The sequence below is a fragment of the Convolutriloba macropyga genome, chromosome 5 (assembly GCF_964194025.1).
Source record: "Convolutriloba macropyga chromosome 5, txConMacr16.3, whole genome shotgun sequence".
NCBI classification, from domain to species: Eukaryota; Metazoa; Xenacoelomorpha; order Acoela; family Convolutidae; genus Convolutriloba; species Convolutriloba macropyga.
The window spans coordinates 66,572,352-66,593,326 of record NC_134472.1 but is presented as its reverse complement, the minus strand read 5'-3'; the positions used below and the strand labels follow the sequence as shown (position 1 = coordinate 66,593,326).

At 36.9% G+C, this 20,975-nt stretch overlaps 2 protein-coding genes across 2 annotated transcripts in view; both read left to right on the top strand.

The window, feature by feature from the left end:
• LOC142339563 (putative small nuclear ribonucleoprotein Sm D1) overlaps positions 1–20,975 on the top strand; it is a 179,917-nt gene that overhangs the window by 115,796 nt on the left and 43,146 nt on the right. The window lies entirely within an intron of this gene.
• Positions 18,713–19,946, top strand: LOC142339562 (small ribosomal subunit protein uS5-like). The gene is made up of 2 exons (XM_075389696.1): positions 18,713–19,352; positions 19,650–19,946. The coding sequence occupies exons 1-2, from the start codon at positions 18,752–18,754 to the stop codon at positions 19,802–19,804; spliced, it is 756 nt and encodes a 251-aa protein (XP_075245811.1). The 5' UTR covers positions 18,713–18,751; the 3' UTR covers positions 19,805–19,946.

The window sequence follows — 20,975 nt, the reverse complement described above, 5'->3', positions numbered from 1 at the left end:
CAACTCCGCTACAAGAGTCTTTTATGTCCCGCTCAAGTGAGTTTGTTGTGCCATAACATTCAATAAAGTGCTGCTCCACTGGGGAAGCCTTCCGTTGCTTCTCTGAAATCCTAGTGAAAACGTCGATTTGTCTGGCCACTCAGATGGAATTGCATGCATTTCATGTAACGTTGTATAACACGTGGAATCTCAAATTACTATCAAATGGAGACTTTTAGGGGGAGCAAGCATGCTTGTTTTTACCCCGCTTTACGGACAAATTGTATATTACTCATTCTTTCAAATCTACTGGAAGAACTTAGCCTAAGTTCTTTCAGCAGAATATAGGTCGGTTTCGCAATTCTTCCTCCGTTTCGTAAAAACTACGTACGTTTCGCAAATGTTGAGAAACACTATTTGCTCCTCTTTTTCCAAAGAAATAAAGAAATAGATTCTACCGTCTTTCTGGTAGAATATGTGTTAGCCGTCTTTAAATTCCAATTTAAATTGTTTGGTTTGACATTCATAGCTCAACCATTCTCATCACATTGACTTCAATCTCCGCTGACCCTAAATTTCATTTTGGATTTTCATTCAGCATTCGTCTGGTGAAGCTAGTTTATATGGTTTTTCCCGAGTTGAGAAGTGTTTTCCATGTATTGTACCGTTTTTCTTGGAGTTTGATTCCGATTTGTATATGTTTAGTGGCTCTAAATTGTTTTCCATTTTTGTTGGAGAGAGAAACGTTATATGCATAATGTGAAAACTATCTGTTTCTACGATTTGCTCCGCTTACTTAAGTATTGAACAGGATTAGGCTAATTATGCTCCCCTGTGGGACCCCTTCTTCAGGTGTAAAAACTTTAGAAACTGCTTGGTAGTATTTTTCTTTGAGTTTCCTGTTGTTTAGGAAGCCATTCTATGATTACCATGATGGTAATTCTTTTATCTGCTTTTGACTCGCTTGATTTCAGTGCTGTTTTCAGTTTTTTGGCAATTGCATCTGCAGTTTCCTGTTTCTCTGATTTTCGTTAAGTAATATATTTGTACCTTTCCAGAATTTGTTGTCTTTGCGTGGTTTAGTCTGTCTATCAATTTCATTTGTTGTCTTTTGGCATTTTCTTTCTTTTCTGTATTTTTTATTTTTCGAACCAAGCCCTAGTGATCGTTACTCAACAGTAAGAACCTATAACATAGATAAAAACAATCCAATCACATAATGTGGTTGACCGTCCTCCTCAAAAGCTTTATAAAAAGGAACAAATATCTCACAGCACCTAAGCATCCACCCTTGCTTAGAGCCGTTTAGTTGCTTCTATGCTAACAGAAAGCACAAAACGGAAACTGAAAATAAGTTTCGCCAAAATTATATATGGCTAAACGTTTTTTATTATGCTCTTGGAAAAGTACAACTTGTTTTGGAGGTTATTGTCTCTTTTGGTTGTGAGCCAAATTCAAGCAGAGTGAGGCACCACCAAAGAGAGTGTGCCAACATTGATATCGTAACAGACATGGACCTGGTTAGTAAATTTATTTCAACACTTAGGTTTCCGTTATTAATTCCGAAAAGAGTCTTCTTTCGTTTTTTTTTCATTCGTCGAGATTTTTGTTACGACCATATGACGTCAGAATCAATTCAAATCCGCTTTTTATTCATTCCTTCATTCAACTGAATTGCCTGGGTAAAGTCATTTTTCACTCTTAGTGGAGAGTGTTTTTTGTTCAGTGCTATGACTGAATTTTTGGTCACGTGACTTATCGCACTCACAAAATTGACTTCCTCACTCTTAAATTGACTTTACTTTAAAGCAAAGAAGATAAGGTCAAGCGATTGCTTGTCACTGTAATTGAAGGGTGATTGAGGTCAGCTGATAGTATCTAATAGAATTTTCTCTGGCGATCTGTTTTCAATGCCATTGTTAAAGCAAAAGATTGACAAATTTCCGGTTTATCATATGCAAAAATGGGATCTACTATGCTTCGCATCAACCCCCAGCTTAGTGGGAATATATGTTATATGACCCCCAGGCGCAGGCGCATTATTTTTACATAGTAACATGTTTTATAACAACACAATGGTTGTAACTGGGGGCCCGACAGAATAGATCCCAAAAAAAATTCAGAGTTAAAGCCGAATAGTTAAAAGTTGAATCAAAATCGAGTGCCATTTCGTCATCCAACAGTAAGCGCGTGCTTATATTTCGGGTGTTAGATTGTTGATAGAAACAGCTTCAATAATCCTCACTTTTCAACTCCGCTACGAGAGTCTTTTATGTCCCGCTCAAGTGAGTTTGTTGTGCCATAACATTCAATAAAGTGCTGCTCCACTGGGGAAGCCTTCCGTTGCTTCTCTGAAATCCTAGTGAAAACGTCGATTTGTCTGGCCACTCAGATGGAATTGCATGCATTTCATGTAACGTTGTATAACACGTGGAATCTCAAATTACTATCAAATGAAGACTTTTAGGGTGAGCAAGCATGCTTGTTTTTACCCCGCTTTACGGACAAATTGTATATTACTCATTCTTTCAATTTTACTGGAAGAACTTAGCCTAAATTCTTTCAGCAGAATATAGGTCGGTTTCGCAATTCTTCCTCCGTTTCGTAAAAACTACGTACGTTTCGCAAATGTTGAGAAACACTATTTGCTCCTCTTTTCCAAAGAAATAAAGAAATAGATTCTACCGTCTTTCTGGTAGAATATGTGTTAGCCGTCTTTAAATTCTAATTTAATTTGTTTGGTTTAACATTCATAGCTCATCCATTCTCATAACATTGACTTTAATCTCCGCTGACCCTAAATTTCATTTTGGATTTTCATTCAGCATTTGCCTGGTGAAGCTAGTTTATATGGTTTTTCCCGAGTTGAGAAGTGTTTTACATGTATTGTTCCGTTTTTCTTGGAGTTTGATTCCGATTTGTATATGTTTAGTGGCTATAACTTGCTTTCCATTTTTGTTGGAGAGGGAAGTGTTATATGCATAATGTGAAAACAATCTGTTCCTACGATTTGCTCTGCTTACTTAAATATTGAAAAGGATTGGGCTAATTATGCTCCCCTGTGGGACCCCTTCTTCAGGTGTAAAAACTTTAGAAACTGCTTGGTAGTATTTTTCTTTGAGTTTCCTGTTGTTTAGGAAGCCATTCCATGATTACCATGATGGTAATTCTTTTATCTGCTTTTGACTCGATTGTTTTCAGTGCTGTTTTCAGTTTTTTTGCGATTGTATCTGCAGTTTCCTGTTTCTCTGATTTTCGTTAAGTAATATATTTGTACCTTTCCAGAATTTGTTGTCTTTGCGTGGTTTAGTCTGTCTATCAATTTCATTTGTTGTCTTTTGGCATTTTCTTCTTTTCTGTATTTTTTATTTTTCGAACCAAGCCCTAGTGATCGTTACTCAACAGTGAGAACCTATAACATAGATAAAAACAATCCAATCACATAATGTGGTTGACCGTCCTCCTCAAAAGCTTTATAAAATGGAACAAATATCTCACAGCACCTAAGCATCCACCCTTGCTTAGAGCCGTTTATATGCTTCTATGCTAACAGAAAGCACAAAACGGAAACTGAAAATAAGTTTCGCCAAAATTATATATGGCTAAATGTTTTTTAATTTGCTCTTGGAGAAGTACAACTTGTTTTGGAGGTTATTGTCTCTTTTGGTTGTGAGCCAAATTCAAGCAGAGTGTGGCACCATCAAAGAGAGTGTGCCAACATTGATATCGTAACACACATGGATCTAGTTAATAAATTTATCTAAACACTTAGGTTTCCTTTATTAATTGCGTGGGTGAAGTCATTTTTCACTCTTAGTGGAGTGTTTTTTGTTCAGTGTTATGACTGAATTTTTGGTCACAAAAGACTTATCGCACTCACAAAATTTACTTCCTCACTCTTAAATTGACTTTACTTTAAAGCAAAGGAGATAAGGTCAAGCGATTGCTTGTCACTGTAATTGAAGGGTGATTGAGATCAGCTAATAGTATCTAATAGAATTTTCTCTGGCGATCTGATTTCAATGCCATTGTTAAAGCAAAAAATTGACAAATTTCCGGTTTATCATATGCAAAAATGGGATCTACTATGTTTCGCATCACCCCCCAGCTTAGTGGGAATATATGTTATATGACCCCCAGGCGCAGGTGCATTATTTTTACATAGTAACATGTTTTATAGCAACACATTGATTGTAACTGGGGGCCCGACAGAATAGATCCCAAAAATAAAATTCAAAGTTAAAGCCGAATAGTTAAAAGTTGAAACAAAATCGAGTGCCATTTCGTCATTGTCATATACAAATTCCTAATCCAGATTTGATATGAATTACACTTTTGTATTGGTTGAAATTCTGATATGGTAAAATGAATTTGTAGCTATTTAGAAATGGATTGTGATTGACTTACAAAAACAATTGAAGAAGTTGCATGAAAGAGTTGGAAGAGATAGAGTGTTAGAATAAAGTTGCAAAAGATGTTTTGAAAGTGAGAGAATTAGAGGGAATCTGCTCAGAACCTGCATCTGAAAAGTTATATACCATAGAACTAATAGTCATAGAAGATGGTGACAGGAAAAGAGCAGAAAGATAATATACATTAAACAATTCAAAACTTGATTATTTGTTTCGAAAGAACGCATAGCTTTATTATATATAAATTTTTTTTTAAAATGTTTAAAACTGTGAGCGTGAGGCGAAAAAAGCTTAGAATTCGAATTGGCGATAAAGAAGGTCTATTAAACAGTTACATAATCAATTCTACCTCAACAAACTTGCATTTAATTTATACAATCGACAATCGTAAATGCTTCTATTTTACAGATAATACCTGCCCGGATTTTAATTCAATTTTATCGGGGCTGGATTTAGCCAACATAACAATTCATTTAAACCCTCAAATATGCTTCAAACTTGATTAATTAATTTTCCTTGCCTACCAACTTTCCCTAATTTATATTGGTTTCTTATATGATCTATACATTTTTTGATATCAATATCTTACAACTTAAATTATTCTTACATTGACCCATCCCACAACTTTTAGAAAAAAATTGTCTTTTTGAGATTTAAGTTAAAATCTTGACAACATGGCAGATGTTGCAGCAGCTGCAAATCCTATTGCAACAGCGATTCGAGGAATTGCTCCACCTCCACCAGCAGCAGCGCCACAAAGCGTCAGCTTGACCCCTTTCACGTGAGCTGTTACAGAAGACTTTAGAGTATTCCGCGAGCAACTGGAATCTTCCATCGCCCTCGCTCAAGTACCAAACGCCCAACAGGTTGGATTTTTAAAACTTCATTTGCAAGGCGGTGCTCTAAACTATTTTCTGGAATTACCAACTGCCAACAAAAACACACTTAATAATGCGTTACTGTCACTAGAAAACCGATATTTGAGCGCAAATAGAGTGGAGCTTTACAAATTAAAATTTCAAGAACGAAAGTTTAATCAATCAAAAGAGGCGCCAGAAGACTTTCTGACAGACATCACAAGACTTGCTAATATAGCATTTGCAGACTCCGGAGGAAACGACTATTCAGCAGAACGAACAAGAAGTTTAATCAATCAAAAGAGGCGCCAGAAGACTTTCTGACAGACATCACAAGACTTGCTAATATAGCATTTGCAGACTCCGGAGGAAACGACTATTCAGCAGAACGAACAAGGCGAATAAGGGACGCATTCAGTTCAGGAATGCCTACGCATATAAGATTGAAGCTTCTGATGCAACCGGAAACAACAACTGTAAATAACCTATGTGCATCAGTCTCAAAAAGACTAACATTAAAAAGCATCTTGCCTGATGAAGACGCTCAAGCCACAGGATTCAATTCTATTACTGACAATAGCTCAAGTAGCCTTGCAACAGCATTGAACAACATCGCGGCTGCTAATAAAAATTTAGCGTCTAGTCAAAGAGAACTCGGCAGGCAAATGAATAAAATGCAAATCTCGGTCGACCGGTCAAACAATAGAGGCTTTCATAGAGGTAGCTTTCGAGGTCGACGACAAAATCAATTTAATTCAAACAGCAGAAATAACAGACCCTCTAACCACCAAGGTTACCAACGTCAACAATTCGGTCATACTGGCAGTGGTTTCTATAACCAACGCGGCCGTGACCACAGATATAGCCCGATTATTTGTAGAAACTGTGGTCAACCAGGCCACATACAAAGTCAGTGTTGGTTCAAACCAGTACCACAGCGAGGAACGCATGTGCCATTCACTACAATCCCAAAAAACTAATTACGCAGCAGCAGCCTTTTCTTACAGCACTAGCTAACAGTAGTTATAATTCAGTGCCGATAGCGGGTACAAATCTTTTCTATTTACCATTACACTTTCAAAGATATTGCTTTAAAATTTTAATTGACACTGGGGCATTCTCAAGTGCACTTTCAAAAACTATACTACAAAAAATTACTCTAAATAAACCAGCATGTGTTACTAAATTACCGAAGAATTTTCCTGAAAAAGTTTATGTGGCTGATGCCAAAAATGTCAGAGTACTAGGAAAAGTACTTATTGAATTAAATGTTGGGTTGAATACCTATAGCAAAGAGTTTCTCGTTCTCGACCAAAATGAGTACTGCTATTCTTGGTAACCCATTCTTTATCAAAAATCAAATTGTTATTGTTCCGTCAAAGAAACTTTTATATTTTCCAGATGTTACCTTGAGTCTCAACTCCACAGGTAACCAAGAAAACTCAAGACAGCAAGTACTTATTACAGTAAGTAAAATAACACTGAAGCCAAATTATCAAGATATTGTCGAAGTCTCGATTCTCAAACCAGATATCGCATTTAAAAATGCCATTGGAATAATTGAGCCGTCTTCTTTATTCGAGAAAAAATCAAGCCTATGTGTCACTTCTTCAATAAACAAACTTGATTCACAACGAAGAACGAAAATTGGTATTTTGAACCTGAACCCTTTCACTGTTACTATTTCCCCACGAACTCGAATAGCAAAGTTCATTTTCTTAACGCCAAATCAAGCAAACTATATACATCCTATTGAACCATCAATTATATCGTCAATTACAGAAAACAAAATTTTCAACAAAAATAACAAAAGAATTTCTAGAACATGGATACCTACAGATAACTTTTGGTTCCCAACACCTGAGAACTGTCATGAAAATTCAAAACTTACAGGGGTTTGGAAAAAAATTTACGACACTATTGTGAAATTACGACAGGATAAAAAATTGGATCCGACAGTAGATAAAGAAAATAGAACTAAGTTTCTTTCCAAATTTGATTGGACGGACTCGATATTTTCGCATGACCAAAAGAAACATATGAAAAATTTGTTGGTCAAATACCATAAAATGTTTGCTAGACATAGATTGGACCTTGGAAAAAACACGGACTGTCCAGTTAAACTGACACCGGAGCACAATAGACCAATTTACTCACCAAACCCAGCAACACCAATACATCTCAGAGACGAACTGATTGTAGAGTTAGCTCTGATGCAGTACTACGATATTATCACTACTCTACCTTTCTCGCGTTACTCGTCTCCAATATTTGCACAAAGAAAATCTTCGGGAAAACTCAGAATTTTAATTGACCTTAGACGTATAAACCACTTGCTACGCCATGATTATAACAATAATAATTATCCTATACCAACAATGGCCGACGCGACAGCGCATCTAGCAGGAAAAACGATCTTCGCAAAATTGGATTGCAGCCAAACCTATTTCTCTATGCAAATGGCGGACAATTTGAGTGTGCAACTACTGGCATTTATCTTTGGAGGTAGAACGTTTGCGTTCAAAAGACTAGCACAAGGACTCAGCCGACCACCAACAGCATTCAGTTCTTGTGTGAGCAAGCATTTACAGTCATGTGTTGCTAGTGATAAGTGTTTTGTTTATTTCGATGACCTGGGAAGTGGTGCATACGATGGAAACACGTTGATCGATAATTTAGAACAAATTTTCTGCTGCATTCAAAGTCTAGGTTTTAAACTGTCAATCGAAAAATGCCAATTTGGCATTCCAAAAATACGATTTCTTGGACATGAAATATCAGCCGCTGGCCTTAGTCCTAATAAACCTAAAGTTGAAAAATTCCTTGCAAATGTTAGAATGCCAAAAACCATGAAATAAGTTCGTCGATTGATTAGATTCATGCAATATTTTCAAAAATTTATACCAAATCTGTACCAAAAATTTATACCAATTTATATCACTTAAACTGCATCCTTTCTTCAAATTATTACGAAAAGAAAGTGAATTTAACATTACGAACAACCATCATGAATCTCTGGCCACACTCAAAAATGACTTAATTAAAGCTTGTTCAATGTCGTTGAAATTAGCTCAACAAGCTTGCCAGTTCATAATCGTTTGTGATGCCAGCTTTTAAGCAGCAGGTTTTATCTTATTAATCGAAGACAATTTAGAATGTGAAGAATTAAATAAGGATAAAACTTACGCACCTGTTTCTTTTGGTTCCCATTTGTTTTCGCCAGCGCAACCTAAACACTCAATTTATGCCAAAGAATTCCTCGGAATATATTTAGGCTTTGAGTCATTCAAGCACTACATATGGGGAGTATCAACAAAACCAGTAATAGTCCTAACAGATAACAAAAGTGTCACACGTTTCTTTCAGACGAAGAAATTACCGGGAAACTTTTGGAACGCTGTTGACTATGTATTATCTTTTAACTTTGAATTAGGACATATTTCTGGAAAAGCTAACGCAGCCGCAGACTATCTATCAGGCATTCATGTTAACCCTAACACCAAGTTAAAGCTGAAGCTAAGCGATCGAATTTCTATCAGAGACATTGAAGTTGAAGTACTAGCACAAACACCAGATAATAGTCTTTCAACATTAACAACAGCAGTTCACGTTCCTCTTATAACTATTGATAGTGAGGAAACTTGTAGTATAATTGAGCTGAATTCCTTCATTGAGCCGAAAGATCAGAGTATCAACAAATTATCGGAAGAAAACCCCTTGGATAAATTTGAATTCAGTGAGTGCTTAAAAGCAATTGATATGTTCAATGAACAGTCAAAGGACCAAGATATTCAAAAAGCGTTGAACTGGTTAAAAAAGAAGGGACCACCAATAAGCACGTATGGTTCGTACGACTTACAGAAATATCATAAGCAACTTAGTCGTTTAATTCTTGATGGAAACATACTTTGTCGAAAATTTTATGACCATTCAGGAAGAAATTTTATCAAACAGATTGTCATTCCAAAACAACTGCGAACAGAACTTATATACCGGATTCATAACTCTAAGCTTAAGGGACATTTAGGCATACAAACGACCATTCACGAGTTCCGAAGGAAATTCTATTTCCCGGGCTACACAGAATTTTTGATTACTTATATAAACAATTGCCTCACATGTTTGCAAGCTAAATCTCCAAAACACGAAACACTAACTATGCCGTTATCCCCCGTTAGTCCAAATACAAGCCTACCCGCAGACATGTTACAAATTGACATAGTTGGCCAATTACCAAAGTCTGGAGGCTACTCGTATATACTAACAGGAATGGACGTGTTTTCTAAATATATGTTTGCACAGCCCTTAAATTCAATCTCAGCTGAAACAGTCTGTAAATTCCTTATGCAATGGTTTATGCGGCATTCCTATATACCAATAGTCATACTTACAGATCAAGGCACACAATTTACTTCGCGAATGTTAGAAGAGCTCTCAACGCTTTTAGAATTTAAAATTGAACATGCCACTGTTAAACACGCTCAAACAATCGGAGCTTTGGAAAGGTCCCATGGCCCACTGAAACGCTATTTACGAATTTATGAAAACCAACTGCCAAGAGATTGGCATAAATATGTAGATTGCGCAGTGTTTCAACACAACACTAGTTACCATTCTACAATAGCTTGCCCTCCAACTCTTATCTTCCACGGTAGAATACCGCAAAATCCATTACATTTACGCTTCAGTAACAAAAATATATACCACCAGCAATGCCAATATGACTATTTTTCCGATATCCAAAGCAAAATGGCGACATTATTCAGTCAAACCAAAGATAACTTAGTTAATTCTTTCAACAAATATCGGGAATATTATGACAGAAAAGCCAAAGCTGCACCATTAAAATTACATGACTATTGCATGTTGCTGAGCCCAAAACTCTCTACAGAACATGAGAAGATTAGTAACTTAGAATGCAAATGGACAGGATTATTTAGAATTGAAAAAGTTCTTACTCGAAATAACTATTTAAAAAGAAAAGTAAATACAAATAACACGCAAATGGTTCATAGAGTTAGACTCAAACCCATTAAACCACAATATAATATTCAAGATCTGCGGGATATCGATGACAAACTGTTTACAGCAGACCCAATGATACCTGAGGCACTGCGTGAACCAAACCTCTTTGACCACACGCTTGAGGAATTAACTTTTTCTTATGACAAAAACCGACAAGTGAAAGTCCATTCAACAATAGCAGCAGAAGCTAAATCAAACCGTGAAGCCGAAATTTTAAGGAATAGGACTGCAGAAGATTCGCCAAAAACACCTAATACAGAAAGTACAGCTGATACTTCACCATTTTATACACCAGACTCGGGAAAAACAATATAGAACATCACATACTCCGCAGTCCAGTCCTAAATCTGTCCAAAGTGAACACAATATTACAGAACTTCCAACAACATCTAATATACCAGTTTCAAATCTAGCTAAACTGTTGAAGGAAAAGCGACATGAACGTGAGTTGGCAAAACAACAAACAGCAAACACAGCACATACAGTTCAATCACGCATACCACAACCGCAAAAACCAACAACATCAAGCTCCCCCCAAGTAGGACAAACAGTCTCGCGATACGGTCGCATACGCAAGCAAACGCAGCACTTTCAGTCATCTTAATAACTTACTATTCCTTAATCTTTTTTCAAAATTAATTGCCTTTCATTAGTTCGTTAAAAATTGTTCTTTACTTAAAATTACCTTACTTATGACAAAAAGCCATTTCACACAGTGGCCTTTCGCTTGAATGAACAAATCATTCCAATTTAGCCTGAGGGTAATTAGGAATAAACATACTTCAAACCAAAGTAAGACCCAAGTCTCTGAATTTTAACGCATGAACGACAGGTTCCTCAATGTTAATACATTAATTAATCAAAAATTGCTAATTATTAAAAACAGAAGGCAAAAATCAAAAAAGTACATCCTGAGCGCTTCTAGGCACAGTGTGAGCTTTCTATTGATATGACTTTCACCTATGTATCATTGCACACGGAAAAGCGGAATTAGATTTACAAACCCCAATTAGCTCTTCACATGCTGGACTTGCAGTCCAATATTGTACACAATTCTGTTTTTTGCCATTTTGAAGACGCTACACACATGCTCCCACGGTTAACCAGAGCACTACACTGTTCAATACATTGCATATGTAGCTGATTTGACAAGTCAACACTTCTGATTGACTCACATAACCTCCAGCTAAATTTTCTTAGACGCTTCTTCCACAAACCTAAATAACATTTGTCATATTAGGAAATATTACACTTATTTTATTGCAGTAACAACCTTCTTTATTAGAGCGGCCCTCGAGATATTTCCTCTTATTGTTGGGAAATATGAGACTGCGCTGTAATCTTTTACTCGCACCGGCAATACCAGACTTTCGCCCACATTTACTCGAACAATGGCCTTCAGAATACTTTTGCCCTGATTGTTGAAATGCATATAAATGTTCAGACAGGCCACTATGCCCAGAATTTCGTGATTTGTCTATTTCTCTGCTTATTTGCAAGGCACCATCCAATCCAGCAGAATTTAACAAGCTCTTATAAACACCGTGTTCAATACCAGACGCAAAATTTCGAAGTGTACGATCTATTCTCTTTGTGTCATTTAAATTGCAGGCTTCCCATCCCCAAACAAAAGAAACGCCAATTGTTGAAGTTAAAACAGCATGAGAAGCTAAGCTGGGTTGACAAAGAAATAAATTGGGTTCAGGAATATAAAACTTAACATTAGATTTAATTGAAGTGTTTTCTGGACCAGCTTCAACAAATGATATAAAATCGTTAACATTTCGTATTAATTTCTCGAAATTTATGGAATGAGTTCCAGGAGTACAAATGAAATACAGTTTTTTGCCCAATAGAGTTACCGATATAGAATCATCGCCGCCAGTCTCAATATGGCCATCCGTTATCCAACTGTTAAACTGAGCTATTCCATCGATTTTCGTTTGTTGAAGTGTATTTGGAACTGAAAATTTTACCAAGCCTTCAACAGATAGACTATAGCACCAGGACTACTTGTTTATTTCGTCATTTGGACAATAAAGTTTTTCATAAATTCTGGACTCTCGACCTCTCGGTGTTATACTTGATTTTACATAAAAATAGTTATCCAACTCGGTTTTAAAATCGAATTCATTATCAATTTCTTTCAAAGTGTTTATAAAATTACTGTCAAAACTAAATAGCTGATGATTCGCAAGGGCAATTGGCTTTACGACCCAATCATTGTTTACAAATCGAGAATAACCGGATGAAATAATTGCATTCGTTGCGTCAGTCCAGGAGGCCGCCCAATTTACATCAATTACAGGAACAGGTTCCCAGCCAAGTGATTTCAGCGTTTCTGGATTACGATACTTCGCATTAAAATTTACTATCCGTTCATGAAAGCTAGAAAAATTTGATCTAGCCCTTGTTTGCGCCATTATCTAAAAATCGTCAATTTCGTTTATTATCATTTGAAAATTCAATTGAAAAATTATCATTAATTGCATACTAGTTTAAAAAAAAGAGAGTTTACCAATATTTATTAACAATTTGCAACTACTACAAAACCAAAAAGGCAGGGCACACAACATATACAGCAGCCAAAGGCAACTGCCACTAACAGAATATAATGATAACTCTCACCAACGTTGATATTCTCTCGACAAGGATACTCGATATTGGAGCTTTCATATACCACAATACGATCTTTAATAAAAAACAATTCTATCAGAGCAGCACAATACTTCAAAATTGTCAGATACATTTCCTCCTGTGCATGCAGAACTCAAAGCGAAGAGAACACAAAACAACAGAAACAGATTCATTCTCAAACTAAAAACATTCTTACCGTGCTAATCCAAAATTGGATTTTGAATATACATTACCATTATACAGAACTACATAGTGCACATTTCAAGCGCACAACATTACAGCCCCTAAACAACCAGAATTATTGCATTATTTTGTTATTGAGCAAATCTTATTGATGTGCCTCGCAAAAAAAAATGCGCCTCTACATATTAAAAATTTTAGTTCAAATTTTGCAAAAATAGTTGCAAGTTTTGCAAAGTTAAGAATTTACAAGTTCAAGAGACCAAATATGCAGATCCTCAAGCTAAAACAGGGTGGCTTGAGATCTTGTGAGTTCTACTTGTAGAGATGTCTCAGCCTAAGTTTGTTGATCATGCAGTCGAATAAATACCGACAAAAACATTCCTTAGGAAAATACACTTGGCTTGATAATACAGACTGCCAGAAAAACATCGTCTGAGTTTTTGTCTTTCAAAAACGCCTCTTTTGCTTCGGGAGTATTATTGCACCCAGCAGCAGTCATAAAAAGTTTCCTAACATTGCCTCAAAATGTTCACAAGCCATGAAAAACAAAAAAAATAACGCCTACGTATTATTTAATTATGTCTATTTCTACAGGCATAAAATATTTTTAGATTGGCTACCTGAAAATAATTGTAAGCCCTGTAGCATTCAATCTTTCGAGAAAACCCTCCAAAATGATTTCTTGGAAATACCTTATATTTCTCATAATTATAGTGCACATTTGTTATAATGACAAAATCGAATCACAGAAAGGTATTGATTTTATATACCAACAACAGCTACTCCTTGCTGAAAAATTCGTGAATATTCAATTTCTAGTTCCTTTTCCAAGAATGAATGTCTCGTTGCAAAATCAATTCAGAAATCTATCGCTAGTTTTGAAAAACTCTTGGAATGACTATTCATTTGGTTGTCAACTGGATCATATGAACACAAATGAGACCAGTTTAAACTTCGACTATCTTCTCCATCATACGGAAAACGAATTCAAATCAGTCCAACTAGACATATTGAATATAAAAAACGAAATACAGAGAACATTTGGAACAAATGAGCAAACAACAACTGATAACGAACGGACAAAAAGAGGAGCCGGCCTAATTGCTGTAGAAGCATTAACAGCTGTAACTGCAGGAGCAGGAATAGCGTCTCTCTCGGCAGCATTTTCGGAGCTTGCGGAGGATCCAGTCGAGATCGTGAAGACATCCACTTGGCCTTGTCACAGATTGAATTGAACAACCATCGGTGGGTAGAAGTTAAAGGCGAAGTCAACTCAAAAGTGTACCTCATTGCTGACCAACTCGACGATGTAAACTTAGTGCAAAAGCGAATTATCCAAACGCAGAAAAATCACACAATGGTGTTGATGAAAGCAGTGGATATTATCCAAAATAACTCAAGAGCATTGATGGCATGCTCCCAATTGTTCTACGCAAGGGACCAAATGCTTCAAGTACAGGCGAGTCTTCTGGGATCTTTTTCAGCGTTGCTAAATGAACTTAAAATGTACCGTGTCGCCATCTACAGCTTCAAGCTAACAATTTTGAACTCGGTAATGATTATGGTGAATAAATTGATTCCTATGGCACTCCTACCTAGATCAGATTTAGAGGAAATACTTCGAGTTGTAAACCACTGGCAATCCGACACAAATGAACGTCTTTCATTGGCTATACCAATAACACAAATTCTAACTTACTATGAAAGGAAAATACTGAGAAACGTAGACATTGTTGACGATGGGATGTACTTCACATTAGCTATTCCATTTGTTACCACAGCGACAGTTTTAAATTTGTATAAAGCAATACCAATACCCGTGCCTAATGATGGAACAGACGGTCACGCATCACAGTATGCTATTGAATCTGATTTTATAGCAGTTTCTTCTACTCAGAAAATAGCGTTACTTTCACAGGACGAAATCAATAGATGTGTCGGGTCGAGTAGCTTCTCGGTGTGTATAGACGGTTTTTCTCTAGAAACAGCCCAAGATACATGTCTTGGATCACTACTTAATAACAATCAATTAACTGCTCTGCAAAAGTGTGAAATTAAAACCATGAGATTGCCATTAAAGGAAAAAGCGAGAAACTTGGGAAATGGCAAGTGGTTAATAACATCAGCATCATCGAATTTCAAAATGTATATAAGCCCAATAATAAACCATGATCCATTGAAAAGAACACCTTTACCAGGATGCCAAGTCTGCATCATTGAACTTCAATGCGGGACAAAACTGGAAACCACATTTTTAGAATTCAGAGCAGAAATGTTTTCATGCTAAAACACAACGCTTCAAAAACTTGATATTAGACTAACTGACCCTTTGAAACATCTCTTATCAAAAGTTCCGGCAATTGACAACCTGCCACATTTTGCAACCATTGCTCAAGCAAGACAACAGTTCATTGAGGAAATACAAATCCAAATGTCAGAAATTCCTAACCATCAAAGACCATCGCTGAATAAATTAGATGAAATCGCCCAACCAATTTTAATGAATATGCAGAGTATTCGACCTAGTTTAAAGAATCGTTTCACGCAAAGTGACACTTGGAAAATGTCTGTCATAATTGGCACAATCTCTTCTATAATCTCAATGATATTACACGCTCTCATAAACTACGTTTGTCAAAAGTATAGTCGACGATATTCAAAAATGCGCAAGTTTCTTGTGGGCTCATTTGGAATTCATCCACGACAAATACTAGTGGTAACAGAAGATGAAAGGCAGACACTTATGCTACAACCTGGAAACCGACTGACAGCAGAGAACATTGTCATCACGGACAAACAATTGTCAAAGCTTCTTGGACCTACAGCTCCAAAACGAGAGGAACTCCAAGTAATGCAACCATCTTACGACGTCGACCTATTTTGCCAGCACTTGGCCAATAATATTAAATCAGCTTAAGAAAAACATAAACACTTTACATAATTCATATAGCTTTCACGAAGTAAAGGTTGCTGCAGGGCGCTTTCTAATTTTTAACCTAAAGCTCGCATGAAAATTTTCAAGAGGCGCAGTAATCTTTTTGAGAGGCACATTGTTCTTTTAAAGAGACATATAGCTATATTGTTCTTTTAAAAGAATCACATTGTTCTTTTTATAGAGGCCCAGTGTCATATACAAATTCCTAATCCAGATTTGATATGAATTACACTTTTGTATTGGTTGAAATTCTGATATGGTGAAATGAATTTGTAGCTATTTAGAAATGGATTGTGATTGACTTACAAAAACAATTGAAGAAGTTGCATGAAAGAGTTGGAAGAGATAGAGTGTTAGAATAAAGTTGCAAAAGATGTTTTGAAATTGAGAGAATTAGAGGGAATCTGCTCAGAACCTGCATCTGAAAAGTTATATACCATAGAACTAATAGTCATAGAAGATGGTGACAGGAAAAGAGCAGCAAGATAATATACATTAAACAATTCAAAACTTGATTATTTGTTTCGAAAGAACGCATAGCTTTATTATATATAAATTTTTTTTTAAAATGTTTAAAACTGTGAGCGTGAGGCGAAAAAAGCTTAGAATTCGAATTGGCGATAAAGAAGGTCTATTAAACAGTTACATAATCAATTCTACCTCAACAAACTTGCATTTAATTTGTAATTTAACTTGCATTCAATATACCATAGAATTAATAGTGATAGAAGAGTCATCCAACAGTAAGCGCGTGCTTATATTTCGGGTGTTAGATTGTTGATAGAAACAGCTTCAATAATCCTCACTTTTCAACTCCGCTGCAAGAGTCTTTTATGTCCCGCTCAAGTGCGTTTGTTGTGCCATAACATTCAATAAAGTGCTGCTCCACTGGGGAAGCCTTCCGTTGCTTCTCTGAAATCCTAGTGAAAACGTCGATTTGTCTGGCCACTCAGATGGAATTGCATGCATTTCATGTAACGTTGTATAACACGTGGAATCTCAAATTACTATCAAATGAAGACTTTTAGGGTGAGCAAGCATGCTTGTTTTTACCCCGCTTTACGGACAAATTGTATATTACTCATTCTTTCAATTTTACTGGAAGAACTTAGCCTAAATTCTTTCAGCAGAATATAGGTCGGTTTCGCAATTCTTCCTCCGTTTCGTAAAAACTACGTACGTTTCGCAAATGTTGAGAAACACTATTTGCTCCTCTTTTTCCAAAGAAATAAAGAAATAGATTCTACCGTCTTTCTGGTAGAATATGTGTTAGCCGTCTTTAAATTCCAATTTAATTTGTTTGGTTTGACATTCATAGCTCATCCATTCTCATAACATTGATTTATATTTCCCGTTACATCCGCTCAGCGGTTTTTTAATACTCAATTACCAGGAAAGAAAATCAAGAGTGACTCAATTTTAGGTAAATCGATTTAAAAACGAGAAATTTTTGTCTGGCTGTATCGTAAATTCTTGGTTTCCTCTGAGAATGTTGGAGCCGTAATTTTTATTGTCTTTTTTTCAGAAGTATGTATCTGTTGGCAACGTTTTGGCTGCTTACAATAGTCAGCAAGCAGACAGAATGCTGGGGTTGCTCTGGCGAAGCGATTGATAGTGAAAGGCGTGAATTACTGAAACTTCTTGATCCCTTGCGTGGTTATGGGTTTATAATGAAGGACAAGCTGAAAGAGAACGAGTACACTGTACATATATGCAACAATCCGTTTTCGCAGGTTTGTTATTTTTCTGATTTATAAAAGCTTAAGTAGCATGTGCGGGTTTATAATAATGATAATAATAACAACAGAAATTTTGTAAAAAAAACATATTTTTAGGCAGCTGTTTGGGAGAGAAGTCTGGTCAACGAAAATAGCGAGCAGACAGTGCTTGGGCTTCAAAATGACACGCAAGTTGTTAAAGGTAGCGATCATATGATTATCACTTTCGGCAGTGGACACCCTTATGAATCGGGGCCTTGTAAAGGAAATCAGAGGTCTGCGATGATCATTCTGACGTGTATTCCCGACAAACTTCATGGCAATGTGCGACATGTAAAAGAAAGTGTTGGGAGACATCAGTCCAACTGTTATTATTTATTTGAGTTCGAAACTAATGTTGTATGTAGTCTAAAGTCAAAACCGTTTTGGACATCAGAAGTTGTTCTTGCCTGTGGGTTGTCGGTTGCTCTATTCTTGCTGATTATGGGCCTAATGTTCAAAATTAGAAAAATTGATCTCCCAGAGAGCGTGCAATCAGTGTTCAGCAAGATAAGATCAGCATGTGACCGTTTTACCCGAATATTTCTTCCAAAAGAGGATCAAAGCCAAAATATCGGAACCAGTTACAATCGGTTTCACTCCACTGCGACAATTGCTCAAATAAATGAAGAAATTTGATGGGCAAATTCAAGGCTCCACCTAACACCACTTCCTACAACTCATCTGCTTCATCTTTTTGACATGCAGCGTACAAACGCAATTTTTTCTATCATTATCTAGCCGATATTTTGTGCTACGTTTTTATTTGTATAACGTTTTCAAAATTTTATAAACGATCGGAGAAGTCATATTTTGTAAATTTTTTAGTAGTTTAGTGTTAAATGTCATAGATTAATTCAAGCTCAAAATAAAAATATCAGTTTCATGCTGTATTTGAATTATCAGCAGTAATTGTTCGACATATTGACGTGAGAATTGTGTTTTCAGATCTTTTGTAACTTAAATATGAGTGAACAGCAGCCACGAGGAGGTTTTGGAGGCCGACCCAGAGGCCGCGGACGTGGTCGAGCCAGGGGCCGAGGCCAGAAAACCGAAAAAGAGTGGGTTCCTCTCACTAAATTGGGCAAACTTGTTAAAGCCGGAAAGATCAGGAAGCTCGAAGAAATCTACCTACACTCTCTGCCTATTAAGGAACCCGAGGTTGTAGATCATTTGGCCGAGGGAACCCTGAAAGACGAGGTCTTGAAGATTATGCCCGTCCAGAAGCAGACAAGAGCTGGTCAGCGAACCAGGTTTAAGGCTTTCGTCGCTGTTGGAGACTCAAATGGTCATCTTGGTTTGGGAGTTAAGTGCTCTAAGGAAGTAGCAACCGCAATTCGAGGAGCGATTATCAATGCAAAGCTGTCTTTGATCCCGATCAGGAGAGGATACTGGGGTAACAAGATCGGTCTGCCCCACACTGTGCCTGTGAAGGTGACTGGAAAGTGTGGTAGCGTAATGGTCAGGTTGATTCCCGCACCCAGAGGAACTGGAATTGTGAGCTCTCCCGTACCCAAGAAACTGCTCCAGATGGCTGGTGTCGAAGACTGCTACACTTGCTCCAGCGGTAACTTTTCAAAATTATTAGATTGTATAAAATTGTTATTGCACTTTTAGCACCTTTTTCGGACATTTTCCAAACTAACTCCTATAAACTAGAACCTGTTAAAACTAGCGCAATCGCTCAAGTTGGGCAAAACTCCTTAGTTTTGTACGAGACCAGTGACGAATAATGTTGGGTGTTGTTATAACCCAAGGAAGGTACAAGAAGTATTTTAACTTCGAGGCCAACTTAGACATCTAAGACTTTTTTGCTTAAACTTTTGTAACAAAGCCGAATTTCTGAGAACTGGGATGTTTTTAGGACAAACTGCGACATTGGGTAACTTCGCGAAGGCTGTGTACGCTGCCCTGGGAAAAACCTATTCATTCTTGACCCCTGATCTCTGGAAGCAGACAGCATTTATGAAGGGACCTTACCAAGAGCACACCGACTTCTTGGCTCAAGAGCAGAAGTAGAGATGTGTCAATTAAGCAGTCAATGGCGGTTTCAAAACCTGCTGTTGCGTCGCTATTTCATCGCGTGGAATTTAATTTGACTTTTGTTCTCTGATGAAGGAATGAATTATATGAACATCTGAATTAAACTTCATGCACCCTCTTTACATCCAGTTAGGCTAACTGAGAAACGAACGTTCTGAAATAGTTTTTTTTCCACTCAGTGAGGGGGAGTCTTTGTTCTAGAACATTCCATTCTTTGACTTCTTGGGGAACTTTTCACACTTCACATTTTTGAGTCCTCTCAGTTGCTCTCGTTTGATGCCTACATAAAAGCAACTGCGAGCGGTTGATGATCAAAGCTGTTGTAGCTTAGTCGTTAAAAATGTCAGACGGCTATCCTGAAGGTCGCGGGCTCGATTTCCTATGAGACCGGAGTTTTTACACCCATAAAAATTTCCAGGCTACACTCCCTAATTTAAATTAAATTGCCACCCGCTTGTTTGCGAGCAATTCATCCGACGTTATTCGGTTTATGTTACAGTTAAAGTGCTCTAATGACTGCATATGAAGCCCGCCTTAGTGATTTTATTTTCCCCCTCCCGACTGAAGCAGAGTGCAATAGATTTGAGCTCCCACTAGTCGTCCGAGAGCATTTCTTCCGACATTAGTCGAATATGTTTCAACTGCCAATTGACGTTTTGCTGAATTGTGACGTTTTTCTTTTCCACCACTGTAGATTTTGACACTTACATTGATATTGATATTTTTCACTTATTGGCATTTACTAATTCTAATAGATACTCGAACATCTTAATAGGCTTCACAAATCATTATCAGTCCGGAGCAAAAATAAGTTTATTCACATATGGCAATAAATTCAAAAATTGGGTGTGAATTTATGGGGACTGCGATGCCCACGCCCCCCTTCGTTCTTTCACCCATTAAGACTAGCCTATTTGTAGTGTAAATGGTGACAACAGTATGCCTATCTTGCAAAAAATTTTCTCAATACAATGTCTTTTTTACTTATAAATGCATGAGGGAGTTATGGAAATATAAGATGAGTTTAACCGAAATTGCGTGGAATTTTGGGTGGAATTCTAATACTTTTTATTTATTAATGCATGAGGGAGTTATGGAAAAATAAGATGAGTTTAACCGAAATTGCGTGGAGTTTTTATAGGTGGAA

Bases quoted from the DNA above. Each gene is read 5' to 3' on its own strand.
- LOC142339562 (XM_075389696.1), top strand. From the start codon at position 18,752: ATGAGTGAACAGCAGCCACGAGGAGGTTTTGGAGGCCGACCCAGAGGC. The intron at 19,353-19,649 runs GTAACTTTTCAA...GGATGTTTTTAG, and splicing joins CTGCTACACTTGCTCCAGCG to GACAAACTGCGACATTGGGT.